The 20045-nt window shown below is 40.0% G+C and overlaps 2 protein-coding genes across 2 annotated transcripts in view; one reads left to right on the top strand and one right to left on the bottom strand.

The window, feature by feature from the left end:
* Positions 1 to 60: 60 nt before the first annotated feature.
* LOC109859955 (putative metabolite transport protein HI_1104) lies at positions 61 to 12659 on the bottom strand. Its single transcript, XM_020438714.1, has 10 exons — positions 12436 to 12659; positions 4349 to 4465; positions 4048 to 4171; positions 3324 to 3476; positions 3131 to 3241; positions 2847 to 3009; positions 2215 to 2413; positions 1465 to 1743; positions 1193 to 1390; positions 61 to 822 (listed from the first exon to the last, which is right to left on the bottom strand). The coding sequence occupies exons 2-10, from the start codon at positions 4452 to 4454 to the stop codon at positions 644 to 646; spliced, it is 1512 nt and encodes a 503-aa protein (XP_020294303.1). The 5' UTR covers positions 4455 to 4465; positions 12436 to 12659; the 3' UTR covers positions 61 to 643.
* A 3304-nt stretch (positions 12660 to 15963) lies between these two features.
* Positions 15964 to 20045, top strand: part of LOC109859958 (UNC93-like protein) — an 8082-nt gene continuing 4000 nt past the window's right edge. Inside the window, exons 1-2 of the mRNA XM_020438718.1 lie at positions 15964 to 17099; positions 19617 to 19923. Of these exons, the coding sequence (XP_020294307.1) occupies positions 19754 to 19923 (170 nt within the window). The 5' untranslated portion in view covers positions 15964 to 17099; positions 19617 to 19753. The remainder of the gene's footprint in view (positions 17100 to 19616; positions 19924 to 20045) is intronic.

Raw genomic sequence — 20045 nt, 5'->3', positions numbered from 1 at the left:
GGTGATTGTCTACAGGTCATTTTATCTCTTTTAAGGAGCACAATAAGTAAGTAGTATAATTTAAGTTTTTCGTAGATATTTTTGTTAAACACTTTGTGTTTCTTCGATTCCTTCGTATAAAACAAACAAACAGGTCGACACAGTTTACGGAGATTTTTTACAAACGTTTTCGTGAAGAATCTTGCGTAATCCAACGTAGTTGGACGCACGCAAAGAACATTTTTGCAAAACGCGCGTTGTGCAATCGAACAAACAAAAAAAAATTTCTCAATTTCATTTTTGCAGCTCGGTGTAACTGTGAGCGCTCGTGTTATTTTGCAAGTCAACGGCTCGTCGGGGCGCGAGGAACTTTAATAATCTATTTAACGTTAGTCGCAAAACAGATATATATCACATATGATGTGTTCTACCACCTTAAAAACAAAGAGAGACCCGTTTGATTCTCTCTCGCTGCGTCAATTCTCGCGGTGTGCGACCGCAATTTTCTTTGTTCATCAATTTTCAGACGGCATTAAACGGGTTAATGACGCCAGATCCGAAGTCATCATCGGACTTGTGTGTATCGCGAATAACGCAAGCTCGAATTTTATTTTCAACTACCTATCTCTTCCTCGTCGCGGGACAAATTAGTTTCTCTTCTGTCTCATAATCGAGAATGTTCGTAAAGCGGCGGTTGCGCCGGAAACTGCGACAGTACGAATGTTGGCAATTGGCCATCGTCATTAGTAAATGTGCTATTGTCGTAAGCCGGCGGCTGATTCGACGTCTCCACCTCCGCAGGACCGTCCATTAGGAACATCGTCAGGAAGAATATAATAGAACCTACGAACACACAAAGTATTACGTGATGCCATCGACCGACATACACACACACACACACACACATGCGTCTTCCGTAACTAATGATTTCCGCAAGAGAAGTTTTGCCGCTTTTCCCTTGAGAAAAAAAGCATTGAAAAACTACTTTCATGTATGAGACAATACATAATATTTTTATATATAAGAGAAAAACTATATATATATAAGAAAATAATACATGACTCTCTGAAGTAATCAGGAGATGTGTCAAGAGGTAACTTCGCGGGGAAGAAACCGGGGGGGTGCGCTTCTACAAATAAATGGATGACATAAGCGATTGCAAAAAAAAAACTATTGCGCGTACGGGAATCTTATATATTCAAGTTTTACTCACTGATGCCGTAGAAACCAGCGTAGTAAATGTACAACGATTCGCGAAAACCGATCTCCAATCTGGTGGGTTCGACAAGTACCGGCAAGTTGCCGCCGATGTTATTCATGATGAACAAGAAGACGCCGACGGTGGTCGATCGCAGATTCAGAGGAACGATCTCCACGACGACGGCGAACACTATTCCGAACCACATTTCGGCTGCAATTAAAAATCAAATCGGTGATTGTCAAACTTGAGTCTCTCCGTGTTTACAAAAACTACTACTAGCGTACCGAAGAAATAAGACGTTCCCAGCGTGATCATGGCCCAGAGAGGATCAAAGTAAACGGAACCGAATGCGCCTGGTGTCGCGATCAGCTGGCTGATCGCCAGACAAGCTACGCGCGAACGAATTCCCATTTTTGCCACAATCTTGTCGCTAATTGTTCCGCCAACCACAACCCCGATACTGCCGATAACAAATGTGACGGCGAAAAGCGACCAGCCGAGATCGGTGTCCGGAAAATACTCCCTGTAGTACAGATCGCAATTGTAAGCAAAACACAAACCGCCTGAAAAAAAAAAGAGAGAAAGAAAAGACAAATTTCATTTTAATTCCGTAACCGTAAAAGTGAGATTTGAAAAAAGCAAACGGAAAAAGATTGTCATACAAAGATTAGAGGAAAAAAACGAATCGCTCGTAATTGAAGAAGAAAACTTTCGCGAAATTCATTTTTTTCTCGTGTTTCGCAGCATTTTTTTTTTTTTTTTAATAATTTTTTAATTCAAAGGTAAAATTTTGTTCGTTCAAAAACGTGAGTCACATCCGTTCGCGAGCGAATTCGTTTCCTTCTTCGAAGATTTACGGAGATTCGAGTGACATAGTTTAGAGCAATTAGAGTCAGACTAATGAGAAAAAAGAGAATGAGAGTGTGTGTGTGTATGCGTATCGCAGCGAGGTGACTTTGCCGCGATTAGTGTAGACGCTAAATGTACCCTCGATATGTATCTCAATCCTTTTGCGTCAAGGTATTGCCCTTTACCGCAATGTCTGATGCTGGCGGCGACGCACAATAGAACAATGCGCGGTTGCAGTAGCACTTTCCAAACTGATACTTTCTTCCCGTCGCCGGCCGCTTCCTCGCCTGTAGCTTTTCTTTCTGGTTCGGTGAGCGTCAAACCGGTAAGCACGGTGATAATTAAACTGATTATGCCGGCTCCGTAATAACAAGCTCTCCAACCCTGTCGAGAGTGGGCAATTTGTTAATAATCAATTTGCGTTAGTTTTCAATTAACAGAATTTTGTTAATTTACCGCGTTTCACTTGATTTTTCCATATGCGAGAGAATTCACACACAGAGACTCTAAATAAATTTTAGCGTTACAAATTACTCGTCTACATATCGGTAATCGAAAATGTTTCATTTAGCGCGCCGTTTATTTCCAAAATCCGATTTTAATTTGCTCGCGAGTCCTTGATTTATAAATGCTTTTTCTTTTCCGCAAGGAAGTGTGATCTTGAAATCCATGTATGTCGAGTAAGTAGGTAGTTATCTACCGCGGGACGGTATAATACCAATACCTGTGTGTATTGAAAATAAAAACGCGAGAGAAAGAAAAAAATCTGTCACAAAAGAGACAACGACGATATATTCGATCGACGTTTCTGGCTCACCAGATTCCAAATGTTCAGACCGGGCACGTAGCGACCGATCGGAAAAACGATGCCGTAACCGCCGTAAATGCCCCAATTGAAAATGGACATCACAAGACCCCGTTGTTCTTCCGGAAACCAGTCGGACAGAAGACCGGTCGCCAGCGGATTGCATCCCGCCTCTCTGCAATATCCGTTTTTGTTTTTTAGGATTTTATGAAAATAGTCGCGTAATCGTAAATCCATTGTCGTTCGTGAATGAACGGACCGATCGGAAGCGGAAGCGACCGATTGTCGAGACTCACCCTGCCGCGTGGATCATTCGCAGAATAAGTAGCTGCCAGTATTCCGTCACCGCGCCGCTCAGAATGATTGCTATGCTGAACACCAAAGTGCACACCGTCAGCAGCTTCACTCTGAAACGAATAGAATATATATTTGATTCGAAACGAATTGATTGAATTTCGAAAATTTCAATTGAATTAATTCTATGATCACCTGTTGTAACGATCGGCCGCGATGCCCAGCAGAACACCGACGACCGTGTAAACCGCGATAAAGCTGGGTCCGGCCAAGATTTGATAGTCCAGACCGAGGCCGTTGTAATTCCACTCGCAGTAATAGGATCCGTTCAGTTCCAAGGACTGGCAACTGCGAAACGGGACGGAGGAGACACAAAGAGCGTGTGTTAATACGCGAAGACCGAGCAAATGTGCAACGCGATAACAAGCGCGATAATCAATGCGGCGTACACAGAAAGTATTCGAGTTTCATAATCAATTCATGACCGTGAGAATATCGCGCGGAATGGAAATTTGTTCGGAATGAAGAGTTAATTTTCTCTCGCGTATCTATAGAGAGAGAACTCACACGGAATTATTTTTACGGTATTTAACGCGCGGATATTTTACCTCGGAATGTGTTGACAATAGCTCCATCAATCTCGCGAGCGAGAACCGACGACTCATCTCGCGACGACGATCTCGCGCATTTACCATCGCACGTGTGTGGTGTAAACTTGGTGATACTCTGAACATTACGTGTCGCGAGATGAATCAATCTGCCTGCAAGGAAATCGAGTTTGTCTCTCGGAGAAGAAAATACCGGGAGTTAATTGCGTTTACAGTTACGCGCGCAATTCCTCGTCTCTCTCCGCGATAACGTTTTTCCAATTGGAAATCCTTTCCGGAGCAGGTGAATTCGCATTAAAAAGTGAACTTACTCCGTGGAATTTTTCGCATCTTCGCATTTAATCGGAACATCGATCGTCGACAGCGTCGTCGAATTGAACTGGCAAGCGATGTCGCCGTAGTGCAGGTCTTCGGCGATCGCCTTGCTCGTCGCGCCTTTGCAACGGAGAAATTGATACGGTAGTGTTAACAAAATTAAATTACGTTTTTAAAATTAAACATAGCACAATATACAAACAATTATTATGTTCGAAAATATATTATGATTTTTTCACAGTAAATTATAATTGTTCGAGGAACAATCGGTAAATCGATTTAAAAGTGGAGATTTACCTATCAAAAAATGGCCAAGTTCCGCAAGAACATAACCGATTGACACTATAGCTAGCGCGTAAGGCTTGTAGAGAAATTCAACTTTCTGCATCATCGAGTTGAGCATCCTTGATTGATCTGGAAAATGCATGCTTGAGATATATATATATATACATAATGATATAATTATGTATATTTTATACATAAATATATACATAAAGATATATATATATATATATATATATATATATATATATTATATAAAGGATTTTTTCCTTATCATTGTCGTCGCAAGATTATATGTCGAGGAGAATTATATAATTAGCATTATGAGAGATATATAGAAGTCACGCGGTTGTTGCGATGGTTGGCAGACGTGAATACTTAGGAGAAACCGGGGCTATTTGTTCACAATTTACGCTTTTTTCAAATTTACTAAAAAGTTAACAAAGATATTTGGCTGAAATTTTAATGGTATGTACTTTTTAATCTTTTCTTTAAAAAAAAAAACGTATTTAGAATCGTTAACTCTCTTTAACGTTTTAAAGAAAAATGGTTAAAGTCGGCAAGTATACGGGGCCATCTGATCACGCTCAAGGGACTATCTGTCCACATAATAAAAAATAGTTTTTATCTTTTTTTCTAATATTTGTAATAATATTTATTATTAATATTAACAAAAAGTTTGATGGTCGTCGTCGAGATCGGAATAGTAATGTTTTATGCAGACTTTTTGACAGAATTCTTGCATAAAGACAATGTTTGATTTTAAGCTTGTATAAAATCAATTTAGTTAATTTCTTTTGTTTTCTTAATTCTTTTATCTTCTAGTTATTTATTTATTTGTATATATTTATATTTATTCATATATATTACAAGTAAAATATAAAATACCACTAAAGTTTTTCATTAACACAAAATCTTACTTGACGTGTATTTTTGTGATAAAAATTTAATTCAAACGCAGGATCAAGTAGTTGCTCGTATGTTACTTTCTTGCGGTAGCGCGTGTGAGAGGAGGAATTAAGATATAACACTTCTCACATTTGACCACTACATATTGATTAGAAGAATATTGTAAACACTTATTTTAATTTGAGGTATATTATTACCACAAGACAAATTTTTTACTTGTCAAAAAAAGTTAATAAAATTGTGTATGCCGTTTTTTTCAACACATATATCTATAAGAAGTATCGCAAAACAACAATAACTTGTGAAAATAATAAAAAAAACAATAACTTTCTTTTCTAGAGCTTTCTGAACAACATATGAGAACGATAGAGCTATCTACTTATTAACTGTTGAGTTAGCAGCAATATTATAGACAGATAGCCTCGGTCTCCCTTACTTATCAGTTATCGCGTCGTCATTATATTTTTTATCTAATATTCGGATATACTTTGTGTAATGCGCGCGTGCAGTAAATTGCACTGACTTTAATTACAAGATAATTGTGACCACACAGAGAGAGAGAGAGAGAGAGAGATGTCTCGAGTGTGATAAAAAAAAAACCGTTTTATTTTTTTAATATTTTTTTTCTCGAAACTTCTGCCTTGCGTTTTGTCAATTAAAGTAAATTAAAAAATTTACTCTCCAAGTAAATAAATAAATTAAAAAAGTTATAAAAATCAATAAATTAAGTTAATAAATATTAATGTATAAATAACAAACATACTTAAATTATATAATTTATATATATTTCAGATTTTCTTGAATATATGAATACAAATACTTGACACTTAGTTCTTTTGTGCGGTTGCAAGAATGTGTATGCGTTCATCGCCAAAACAAGATGATGAATCGCGTTCGGAAATTGTTATTACAACGCTTCTTTCATTATTCATCACATTCGATAGGTATAGTATTTTCATTTCAATATCCTGGCCGCGAGAGACCAGCGAGTACGTCGATCGGCGCGATACCGGTAATTGCTCAAGGTCTGTGCGTTAGCAATTTACGTGTAATGCACTTGTCACCGTAAGAACGGCGCGCTGATCAATTATAAGGCGCGCAACTTAAGTTGGTTCTGTGTTCTGCGAAACACGTTCACCACTACCGGAACAGTTCGGAACATAAAAAGAAAATCCGAGTTTACTTGAATACGCAAATGTTACGCTTCGCGTAAGGAATAATTGCCGTTCTAGGATCGCGCAAAAAAGATATCTAGACAATGATATTTCAAAACTACCGATATCATTTTGCTGTCGGATTGTGTTTTTCAATTTGTGTCGTTAAATAGTAGCACACATTTAACACAACAAAATTCTAACACATCATTTTTTTTCTTTTTACAATTAATTATATAATTTACTACTAGTACAGTTACGTAATACTGAAAAAAACTCGATGTTACAGTTTTTTTTAAATTATTCCAACACGAATACGGAAGAAGTTCGTTTGGTAGGTTTAGATTCGCGTTTAAAAGATCGATCCGACGGTAAATTTTTGCACGTGTCTCCGACACGTGCGAAACACCTACGCGCAAGAGCGCGCGGTCGTTGTTATAATCATTGCAATTATTACTCATTACAATCATTATTTCGCGTAGAGCATTACGTTTCATCGCGTACGCGCGGTATCGTCTTCGCAGCGGGAGTAACGAATCGTAATTATAAGAGGCAATCGAACGGACGGGAAAAGCTCGTGTCTTTTTGCGTGCATGCGCGCAAGAAGTTTGAAACACACACACGGCCGGATCACCTTGAACCAAACTCATTGAGATGGAACGAAAACTGTCATTTGAATATCTAGTAATCTCTACATCACAATAGTAGCGTCTCGCGTCTTGATCAGAATTCATGAGACAGACCTCTTTTTATTTATTTTTTTTTTTTTAGAGAGAATCGAGTTTCGCAAACCCCATTACATTGTAATTAATGTAATCAGACATTGATTTTTCTTTACAGAGTTTTGCTTCTTACAATCATATCTCAGTCTATATTGTGACTGAGACTTATGACTATATTTAACTTGTTATTATTAGTTGATAAATAATGTAATGTATGAGACGAAGTTGAAGATGACGAAGCTGAAACGAGAACGTGGTGAGACGGCGAAACGAAGGTCGTCACGCTTTATCTGACAAAGCGAACGTGCGGAGAAGACAGAAACAATTTTGATGAAATGACAAAATGATGCGGATGATAAAGAGAGAGAGAGAGAGAGACCAGCCCAGTGGTCTGAGTGCAGAGGCTGCGAGCAGAGAAGTTCCGAGTTCGAATCCACACCTTTTTGAATTTTTCCGGACCGGTCTTTATCGATTGAAAAAAAGAACTGAATTTCGGGGAGGACCTGGTTCTCAGTCATCACAATTTCTGTGTTGCAAAAGACTGCTGCGAATGTTGTCATTGAAGAAAAAAATGGAAATCTGGATATAACCTATTATAGAAGAAGCGAGTGTAAATAATCACAATCGATTCTCTCTCTCGATATTGACTGTCGCCACTTTTATCTCGACGCTGCAGCGACAGGGAGGAGTAAAAAAAAAAAACACCACGTGACTGGTCACGTGTGATTTTATTAGAAAAAAACTAAAAAAGTCGTGTGACGAAAGTAAAGTCACGTGAGAAAAGGAAAAACAACACGTGACTATAAGGTCAAGTGGCTTTACTTTAGTCACGTGTTTTTAAAATTGTGACCAAAAGAGAGTTGGATTTAATCTGGCGTCGTATATCTTCATTTTTTTTTATTTCACCGCTGGGTCGTGTTTCCTAAGTGTTAGGTATATCGCGCGAGAGAAACGCTTGAGGGGAATTTCTCCTTCGATTTCCACAAACCCTCTCCCCCCCCCCCATGATTTTTCATCGAATGCCAAGGTGCAAACTTGGCAATGATATGCCAAGCGCGGCAATAGTGCACAAAATGTGTGTTCGCGTGACGGCGAATTAATCTTTCCGACGACAGTTTCGATCTCAAAGAACGTTTCTGTCGTACAGACAAAGCGGGCCTGTATGTGCGATGTGAATCTGTAATTCGATTCGTCGTAATTACACGCGCGAGCGGCTCGCGACGAGATACACTCGAGCGATACACATAGTTATTTGCCTACATTTAATAGGAATATAATCGATGTCTGTGCGGTAACTTCTGTATCTCTTGGTTTAACTTTTATTGCGTGGAAGAGAGAACGTGAGATATATAGCAGAGTTCGCGCGCGAGTCTGTCGTTACGGCAGCTATGAAAATTGCCACGAGATATAATACCGGGCAAACCGGAAGTTATCGGGTTGGAAGACACAAATACGATTTATGTGTAACGTAATCGTAAGTAATAAAAAAAAAATCCTTGGCCACGCGTACGATAGACAACAGATAAAAGCGCATGAATAAGATCGTAACGAGCTAGTTGTAAAATCATGCGATGTGTTTATCTTTTCCACGGCATCTTTGCCACATTTGGTTTGCAAAATGCCAGTGAAGATGCGGTAACGAAAGATGTTATTGTCGTGAAACGCGAGAGGTGCGCGCGCGCGTGTATTCTTATGCGGAATTAATACGCTATGTGATATAAGTTAATAAAAAAAAGATAACATCGTCACACCGTTGTGACGATGTTATTAATGAGATGCGATATTTTGCTCTTTAATTACTTATTACAAAATAAACTTGCTCTTTGCAACGTATAAACTTATATGCATATTATAATTATATTGCATTAAACTTGCGTGCGTGTTATATAATTACGTTTATAATATTCTCGTGTGCAAATTATTTTTTGAGGCGACACATTGATATAAACATGATTTTTCGATACTTTTTGATTTTCTGTTAATTATGAAGGTCGCGAGATTTTAAAAAATCGCTTGTTTGACCGCATAAGATTTTTATGATAAATTAATTGTCATGATCACATCACGACACAAAGTTAGCAAGCACGGAGATTAAAAATATTGTTTGAGAAACGATAGAACGCAAAAATCACAACGCAAAATACTTGCGTTTTTTTTTTTTCATCAACTCGATTAGTGGCGTGGTGTGTAATCTATTTTGGTTTTATTATGTGAAATTATTGTTGTTACGCTCATTATCGTATTATTGCACAGCGAGTTCTATTGGAAGTTTTGCAATTCTGCAATTACACGGACATATTTATCATTTAATCACCAAGAAAAAAAACATCTATCGTATAGAAAAAACGAACGCTTCAAATTATTTTTATTAAATAAATATTTGCACAAATGCTCGTTTCTAGAAAACACAATTGTGCGAATTGAATCCGCTAATGATCAGCGTTACTCTTTTGGTCAGGATTGATTTAACTTTGAAAATTTACAAGACGATATATATCTCGATTACTTCTCCTTAACGAATTAAAAGACTTCGTCTGACACAGTAATTTATTTATCTCGAAGTTTACATTATTTCCGTGTATAAATATTTATTCTACTACTCCTATAAAGTCGCGTTACCGGTAATTAGCATCGGAACAAATAGAAGAGAGAAAAAAAGCGCGTGCGCGTCAAGGCGGAACGATACATGCTTCCCGCTCGAATAACAAGCGATAATGCGAGAAAAAATATATAATTGCACACGCGATGATTAGAATACGAATCATAAAGTTTGTAAATCTATTCCATTTATTTCTCAAACAATATTTTAATTTATTTTTACCAATTTCTTTAATAATAACGGTTTAATTTATCATAAAAATATTATCCGCAAAATACGTTGCTCTTGTGTCAAAATTTTTATAGAATTATTATGCAAAGTGATTATTGTTTTGATGAAAAACGTGGCTTTGCGGGTGAAGCGTGTGTTCGTGTGTGCTCGTTTTCGATACTGGTATTTATACAATATTGTCCAGAGGAAAGAGAGAGTTCGCGCGCCCTCCGTCCGATCGATTATACGTGTAAAAGCCATTCGGCCGCTTAAGCCATCTCGCTTTTCCCGAGGGGACCTTTCCGTGTTTTTTCCGGCCGATCGGATTTAATGATTTTTTTTTCTCCCCACCGCCGTTCGAGAGATTCCGCGGGGCGATGAACAATGTTGTATACGAGAGTAAGTCTTCTCTAAGTTATACATGCGTAAATATTGTATAACACAGAAAACTCGTGCGCGAGAGAAAGAAAGCTTTGAAAACACTTTTTTTTCGATAAAACTTTGATGAAAATCTGTAAGAAGAGAAATTTTACTTTCAACAACAAACTTGGACGCAAAAGAGCGTCGAGCACAACGAAAGTAGGTGAGTAACGTATTTGTGTTAATGAACACTGAGAGGGACTGTGTGAACACATATATATGTTGTAAACAAATCTATATTAAATTGTCTACAAGTGCGACGTTGTTTTACTATGTACATGTGTAACTGATTCGTACAGCGCGACATTATAAAACGAGCGCAAATCCGACACGGTTATTATACTTTGTGTGTGTGAGCAGAGTTTTTCATTTAGTTATTATTTCTCATATACGAGCTGTTATTTACAGAAAACATCTTTACGACCTAGATTTATCGTTCGCAACCGAATGTGTCATTTCAAACGCGCGGTAAACTCGAGATGCTAACGCAACACAAGAAATGTTGTGTGACGACAATGAGAAACGCGCGAATATTAAAAATAATCAATAACGCGACTATTATACTTTCAAGGAACGCGCGGCCGAGAGAAGAAACCACGCGATTTACCGCGACGTCGAGTCACATTGCGTCGCGCGGGTGTGATCGAGAAACGGTCACGTCGGAGACTTTAATTAAATGCCTGGTTGAAGGCTTCGGAGAGACCGAGTGTGGAAACGTTATGGGCGTAGATCGTGCGTCGACATGCGGGATTGGACGCGGATGTAACAAGCCTCCATTACGTATCCGCTACGCAAATGCGGACACGTAGGCGAAGGTAATATATTCATTTTAATTAATTACCAGATCCAATTAATCGCATCGACGAGTAATTGAGAAGCGGGCTCGAAAAATTCATTCCGATCACACGTCGTGTCAATTACTTCACAAGGAGCTAGTCGTATGTTTTATATTAAATACTATATTTATACCGAGCTTAGTCCTTAGTAGTCGTGCCTTTTTAACAACCTATAATCAAGAGCAAATTATGATTGAAACGAGACGGAAGCACACAGTCTTCCCAGCGGATTATTTTCACATTTAATTTTAGGCTTTAGGGTTTACATCATGCGGTGATTTCGCAAAACGACTCCAGTTTTGACACTGGATCTAATTTCGTGTGTGTTATCGTCTTTTATCGGAGTAATTCTTCTCTCATATTTCTCCCTCTCGCGGACACGTACTCTTTCTTTCTCTCTTTCATCTTTCGATCAATAAATCTTCATTTCTCTCTACTCGGCACTCTTATTACAAAATGTATTTTTAAAACGCAATGATTTTGCCGAAGAAGAATTTATAATAGAAAACATTTTTGTATCGAGATATTAGTGTTTATTCGTTTGTTACATATCATTGTGTCGCATGTGTATTATCGAAGGTGCGCGTATTGTCTTTCTCTCGCACACGTTCACTCGATATACTTTCACCACCGTTTTTTTTTTGTTTTCTCGCATTCAGTCCCAATTGTGCAAATCCGGTCTTGCAAATGCGAACGTTATGCTGAGTGCGACCGTTCTTTAATTACAGCTTTTTCCCTAGTTAAATGCAAAGTGTTGTATATAATTAAATGCTAAATTTCAATACTTAACTTTCACAGTTGAAAGAGTCTGCTCTATACTTCGATACATTTATTAAATCTATCTCGGTTGAAAAAAGAACTGGTTCAAAAATCGTTCGGAGGAAAACCAATATGAGAGTAGAATATTCCATAAAACATGAGCAATTTATCGTTGCCGTCTCGCAAAAAAGTAGCGGCTAGCCCAAATCTCGGACGCAATTGAACGGGACGTAAAAAAAAAGCTTAATGCCTTTGTATATTGAAGTTTTTTTGCGACTGTCCTTTGTCGATTTCTGTCGTAACATAGATTTTGTCTGCCCTCTCTTCGGCGGAGAAGCAGCTCGTAAAGCTACGATCGCTTATATTTTCTTTCCATCGCCTTTCATAAAAATAAAAATAAAAATAAAAAAAAAAAAAAAACGGTAACGAGCAATTTGGCGCAACCGGACCCGCAAATCCTTTTCATCGTGTGACAAACCGCAAAATTACTCACGTGTCCGTTTTCGACGAGGTCCGCAATTGAGATATCCCCCGAACTTCAGAAGAAAGAGATCAGAGGACGTTCACGCACCGCGATCGAACCGCGCGCACAATACGCGGAACAACAGAAGGAAGGAAGATGCAACGTGAGAAAACGGCGAGAGAGCGCGAGAAAAAAAAATCCGATTCCGCGGATCGATCGATCCCTTCGCGTATGGAGGGTGGAGCGTCAAATGAGGCGCGCCGGTGCTCAACCTTCATTTATAAGAAAGTGTCCAAGGATCGAGCCTTCCTTCCGTCAGTAGCGGTTGAGAGCGAGGAAGGGGATAAAGAATAACGTATCTCCTCGATAGTATGTGCGCGCACACATACACACACGACTACTTACATACGACGAGACGGTACTACTCTCGATCTTCGATTTTCAAGGTTGCATCGTGACTTGACCGCTTGCACCTTACTCGTTACATCATTGCATTTAGAAACGGATAACCGCGGAGGAAGAAACGGGGAAACACAACAGCGTTGTTCGCGTTGTGTTGAAACGTGACGAAGAGTCTTCGCTTCAAGTCCGTCCACGCGAAATTAGTAATACAGAAAATATGGTATTACAAACTGTTGCGCAACAATTAACATAATTTTCATTACGTTAATTTTCAAATATTAACACAATCATTGAATAATTGCGAAAGAAAATACGGTCTTGTACTGTCTTTGGTAGATTAATTATTAACGTCCTATAAAAAGTTCCGAATGAAATACTCGTTAATTAATTTTTCGACGAAACAAATCTTGTCTCTATTTAAATATCAGAAACAAATGTTCGATGACATGCAAGTCGCACGCGAAACGGTTCGACGGTTTCTAACTGTCGCTAATTGATCCCAGCTTGAGAAGAGTTTCAGTCTCGACCGGTAGAGCACAATAAGCGGCTCGTTGAGGTGATCAACCCCGCGAGGAGCGACTTGCACATACTTATGTGCACGTAAGCGCACATGCGATCGCGTCGTAACATTGACATACTTCATAATGCCTCTTCGTACGTCCACGGCTGTTAAGTGCGTTGATATGCAATAATAAAAGGTGGTTCGACGTCTCTCCTTGAGAGGCAGGAACAGGACATGCCTATGTTCTATTGTCGCGATTGCGATCGCCAATTAGAGAATGTGATCATCGGACGAGGATTAAAAACGATACTAATTACATATCTCGATTATTCATTGCTCTATTCTTCGTCAAACGCAACGTAAGTATCTTTGCGCGATCTAGATGTTGTATTGTACGAAGAAGAAGTTGCGTCGCTTGTAAAATATTTTGTATTTTTATTGATGTTTTTTTTTTTTGAAATAACATTTTGCAAGTGTATTAATTTAAACTCTTGACCAGAGCTTTCGATTTTAAAAGCGTAGAGGAGCATCCGCGTAAACGGATACAGTTTAAGTTCTTTTTATTGAGCGAAATGTAACGAGTCGCTTAATTAACAGAAGCTTAGAATCGTGACACTTTCAAAGGATCCGTTCCTGACAGTGATCGAACATAGCCACGTCACAATTTGTTTTTTCTGATATACTAGCACAACACAGGCGCGCACGCTAGTATTGCTTTTATTTTAACGTGTAGTGAGTGAACTTAACCTGTCACCACAATGACAGCCAATATATACGTCCTACAAACAATATAATACACATGATGTACATATGAGAGATGTCAGAAATAACGCATGAAAATCAAACTCAAAAAATAAAAGAAAAAAGGGAGAATGGAAAAACAACACGTGACTAAAGTTATGTGACAGGAAGGAGTAGAAAAACACCATGTGACTAAAGTTACGTGACAGGGACAAGAGTAAAACAGAGAATATTATATATATTATATATAATATTCTATATCTATATATAATACACACACACATATTTATATATATACCATAATCACGTGACTAAAGTCAGTGACCTCGCCGCGGTCGCGCGACCGAGGTCAGTGACTCCCCAAGGCCGCGCGGCCGAGGTCAGTGACCCTCCCCCACCAAGGCCGCGCGCCCGGGTCAGTGACCCTCCCCCGCCAAGCCGCGCGGCCGGGTCAGTGACCCCCCCAAGGCCGCGCGGCCGAGGTCAGTGACCCCCCCAAGGCCGCGCGGCCGAGGTCAGTGACCCCCCAAGGCCGCGCGGCCGGGTCAGTGACCCCACCAAGGCCGCGCGGCCGAGGTCAGTGACCTTACTGTAGTATGTAATACTGTTGTATATAATACACATATAATATAATATAATGTATAATATTTTATAAATATATAATAAATTATATAATATATATTATACGGAATATATATTATAATATATATTATACATAAAATAAGACTCGACTCGATCAACCAACTAATCGGCAACGCGGAAAAGAGACAACAATAGATGCGATACATTCGATATCAAAACGCGCACTTCGCGGTACACATGTATTTTTTATATACGAGAAGGATTCATAAAAAGAAAAACAAAAACAAAACAACTTCAGTTCCCGACAATATTAATTAAAAAAAAATAGAATAATTTTACAAAACGCGTGGTGATTTATATTTTATCGAGGCAGATATTGAAAGAGAAAACAAAAATTGCAACTATTAAATTAATTGTTTCAATTATTATTTTAAACACAGAGCGCGCTTACGCAGCTTCTTTCAATTTAATTAAATCTACACCCTGTCGATAGAGAGAGATATCTCGAGCAGAGAGCTTTCAAGTTGGCGCTCGATTCTCCTCCGCTAATCGAACGTGTCAGCCACGCGTGACAGATGCAACAATCGACGTTACCCTCGACGACACGGAATTGAAAGACGCACGCCCGCGGCGCGTGCATAACCGTTGGAAGGCCTGTGCTGGATTCGCGAGCGAAACCTTCGTACCCCCCCGCAAAAGCGCGAATCATTAGTAGCTCGGAGATATACTGATTATGGATCTAATATCATCCTCGCGCGACCCCGACCTGATTTTTGAACAAGCCGCAGGAGATTTCGATGCCAATTAAATTCGAACTCGCTTGTCTTCGTTTCAAATGCGAGTTGTCGTTCAATATAACACCGTATTGCAAAACTTTCGTACATTTAAAAAAAATTTGTTATTAAATGTACGTTTTTTTTTTATGTGAGGTTTAGAGAAAAATTTATTATAATTGTACCGGTAAGATTAAAAAAGTTTATTACTTTTACTTTTTTTGCAATATATATTTTTTCATATTTTGCAGCATTATATATTATCAGTTACATTTATTTTTAAAAATGAGACACGACGAATACGTGCTGCCTGTCGTACTTCGTTGCGGAAACCGACCTCGCAGAACAAACTGTCCAGAGGGATGTTGCGATTATGTTTGTAGCTATTATCGATCATCGCTCGGGATCATTTGCAAATCGATTTGGATCTCGATGACTATTTTGCGCAGAACGATGAGATTTGAAGGGAATTCACACTTGGTAGAAGATTCGGAGCGAGAATTGAAGGAGCGCGCGTTTAGTACGCACTCTCACTATTATCGACCATCAGGAGAGGAGGCCGAGCCGAGCTGACTCGAGCAGAACCGAGCGACACCGAATTCCGTGCGGAGAATCAAGCCGTGTTGCGAGTCGTCCCTTCGTCGGTCTTCCCAGGACCTGGATTCTGTCATCGCGGAGCGCGAATCGGAGATTCCCGGGTAATAACTGTCGATCTCCGGGACAAATTTGCGAAGAAATTGACGGGTGACGAAAAGGAAGAACGCGAAAGGAGAATCCAACAAGCGGAAATGTGAGAATAACGAAGAGTAACACACGCGCGGTGTTTATGTTTCCCCGAAGAAGAAACCATCACTGGACCATCGTCGACTCGCGGAGAAACAAAGAGACGTCAATTAAATCCCCCGCTGGAGATCTCGTTTTATCCGCCGCGACAACCGGTCCGATGATTGATCGCACGTCAGTGATTCCGGCGCGTTCTTTCGGTCGTCGTGTCCTTCGTATATTTCGCGATTCATTCGTGTCAACGTACCGCGCGCGTTTAATAATGGCTCCCCAAGTGTTACAACGCATGATGTATCCGCGCATGATTCATGGCGATTAACTCTCTCTTTCTTTCTTTTTTTCTCTCCCGGTTGTCGTTTCCGACGAACTCTGAGATTTCGCGGATACGCCGTTTCGGAATTCAATTGTTCGTCGGTATTTAATTCGATTTCTCAGACCTCCGAAACGCGCGCGATCGTGCGAATTCTTGCGCCGAACACACTTCCCGAGACCGCCGTCAGCTTCGAGGAAGAAGAGAAAAACAAAAAAAAAAAAAAAAAAGGATCGAGTTCGGATTGAGTTCGAATTGGAGTGACGGCGCGAAATTCGGAAATGCGAACGGTCGCGAGGACGATTCTTCTCGGAATCGCTCTGATAATCGCGCGAGTGCCGCGGAGTGATAATTTGAGCGTCGCGTGTGTCGTCGTCGTCGTCGACGCTTGATTCGCGAGAGATTCGCGCCGCGAATGACGAGGTCCATCGCATCCGAAGTCCGGCACGGAAAAATGAGAGCAACGATCGGTTTCACGTGCAGTGATCATGCCCCATGACGGTCCGCCGTGTGACAACTGGCTGAGTTTTGGCAGCGCCCCGAAGAGGATGGCGATTGTCGATTGTCGGCCGCGCAACGACAATTTAAACGCGAAAAAAACGTAAGCCTTTAGGCTCTAACCGTATTTTTTTTTACGAACCAATCTATATTAATTTTATTGTCGTCGTTGCGTGCGGTTGCTCCGCGTGTAAGATTTTTAAAATCACCTCTGACGATCTCTCCTAAGTCTAAATATACAAGTCGGTCGTATATACGATAAAATGCTTCATCACTTCGTTGTCTTTGAGTTGATTCTCCAATAAGCTACATTATTATCACGTGTAACGTACCGTGAAAGAGATAGATAAATAGCTCTATCTTTTCGATCGGATGGCTCGTGTTGATGTAACTTGCATTCCGCGGCATAGTTGTGGAAATAATATCTAATTAATATTTGAATGCGCGATGTGTCGCGGATCAGAAGTTTTTCTTTTTCTTTTTTTTTTTTTTTAAGTTTTCAACTCCGAGCTCTCAGATTAATTACACCGATAATTAAACTTCAATTCGCTTTAATTCGTTTTTGTTTTCTTCCCCTCACAGATAAACTCGCTAATTAGTTAGTTCGAAAACACAATTTTATTGTCTGCGCTTTTTATTGGCTATCGCGTTCGCACGGAGAGTGGACGTGGTGTTGCGGCTTTTAGTGTTTTTTTTTTTTTTTTTTTTTTGCCTCTCATTTCCAATCGTTGTTGCGCGTTACTCGGGTTCGGTGGCGCAAACCCACGTAATTATCGGCAGCTTTAACGTTACGTGGGCCGACGCGAGAATAATAGCCAAGGTCGAGAGCGCGGACAGTGCTGAAAAACGAAATATCGATTCGCAACGCCGCGTCGCATCGGCCGCATTTTCTCTCCTCCCTGTGACGCCTCGCAACGACGCGAGATGCACATCCGCGTAACAAATATTATCTCGCGCGCGGTGATATTTTATTATTAAGTATCCGCCGCGGATTCTCCAGCGAGAGATCTCTCATGCCGCTCGGCAGGTGTAGTTTTACATGTTGTGAAACTCGCTCGCCTTCAGCTACACCCACGTTACGTCCGGTTTTTTCGATGGATTTCCACATGTTGATTCCGCACGTCGAACCGCACGCGACACACGTGCCGCCGAAGTTACCGAGAGACCCGATAGAAAAGAAAAAAAAGTAAAAAAAAAAAAAAAGAAAGCGAGATCGGATACGTGTGAATGAATATATAAGGATTCACTAAAGTGAAGAAAGAAAAAAAAAAAAGGGGGAGTCAACCCCAAGTCGCACGAGTATATCCGTATAGTTGCCTTAAAACTCGAGAGGTCTACTTTTCTCGTAAGTTCCTCTCAATATAATCGAACTCTTCGATGGACTCAGTGAATGGCCTCTCGACAACGTTTTGTTCTTTAAGAGGAGCACTCGCGGGCACCCGTTCCCGAGTGTTATCTTGGTACAAACCTCGCGGTTTTTGTTCTCTTTTTTTTTTTCTGCATGCTGCGACGTGCATCAGAACAAAATAATATTCTAACAGACTCGTGAGTAAGAATTATTGTTTATCACAACAAACAAATAGGATAAATAATTTGTTGTCTTGTTGCTGATTATTTTCCGCGGATTCGGATTTTTTTTCAATTTTTTTTTTTTTTTTATTCGCGAATACCACGTAAATGTATTCGATTGCGTTAAACAAAATAATCGTTCGTTCAGTCACAAGTTTTAATACGCAGAAATCTGTGAATTAATTAGAATACAAGTCGGCAAGAAACGTTCTATTGGTTCGTTTTTCCATCTTCGATTGTTAGATCACCTCGTGAACGAAGACCACCACGCACGTCACCGAGGAGTGTACCGTGAAGCAAGTGTTCGATATTTGCAGGCGCGCGTTGCGTAAGCGGAGATAATAATCACCGCATTTGCACAAATGGCATCGTGTTTTTTGTTTTGTTTTTTTTTTTTCGATAGATTTATTAGATTGTTAGATCTGTGAAATCTATGTTTGAAAATCGCGAGTAACGCAATTACGGACGCGTTTTCCACACCCGTGTGTATTTGCATTTCCGGTTTTTCAATCGGTCGATCATCGGAGGATCGAGGATTCGCGTCGCGAATTAAACGAAAAATTGTTCGACGAGGCGACATCCAAGGTCGCTTGGCGATGCATTCATTTATTTATACTATCGGCGTACAGTTTTCTCGCGCTCCGTAAAGTTCTCGTTCAAGGCTGGGCGCGCGGGATTTTTATCTAGCTATCCGTCTCTTTTTTTTTTTTTTTTTTTCTTCCATCTTGCAATTAGCACGAATCCCGAGAATCCGTCAATTGAATTATGCAATGCGCGCAACACATTAATGGCAATTTTCTCATTATAGCGAATAACAAGCGCGCGGTGTATTATTTTATCCGTCGGTATCTGATCGATTCGATCAGATTCCAAGTGCTGCAATTCAATCGCGACTAGATTGTCAAAAATTGACAAAAACTGCAATATTAAACAAGTCTAATATATAAGAATATAAATATCTACGTAAAATTTCACTTACACAAAAAATATCCCCCTCCTCATATTGTTTGTTCTGTGCGTCGTACGGAATTCGTTTCTTTTCCACTTTTAGGTGACCAACTCGCAGATGAGAAGAGCGGCGTTCGTGACGACGGCTACTCGATTGCAGTGAGATCGAGCGTGGTGCCCGATCGCGCGTAAAGAGATAACACAAATAATCACGGAGCGACAGCGGCGGAGTTGGAAATAATGGGGTCGTTGCCGAATCTTCACGAGCTGGACAAGGAGAAACTGGGAAGCCCGGTGTTCAAACCGGCGCCGATCGGTTGTCTTGGTCCGATACGATTGCCGCCGCTGCCTCCGCATACGCACAAACGCGGGAAGAGAACCAGCGGCAGCTCGCGAGAAAACGATGCCATGTTGGAGGTAAATTGAGACAAATCTTTCAAGATATAGAGTACAATTGACACAATAGAGAACTTTTTGAAATATCAATAAAATTTATTGCGTGATATCGGGACGATACAAAAAAAAAAAAAAA

The sequence above is a fragment of the Pseudomyrmex gracilis genome, unplaced genomic scaffold, assembly GCF_002006095.1.
Source record: "Pseudomyrmex gracilis isolate BER0280 unplaced genomic scaffold, ASM200609v1 scaffold_308, whole genome shotgun sequence".
NCBI classification, from domain to species: domain Eukaryota; kingdom Metazoa; phylum Arthropoda; class Insecta; order Hymenoptera; family Formicidae; genus Pseudomyrmex; species Pseudomyrmex gracilis.
This window is presented reverse-complemented; position numbering and strand designations above follow the sequence as displayed.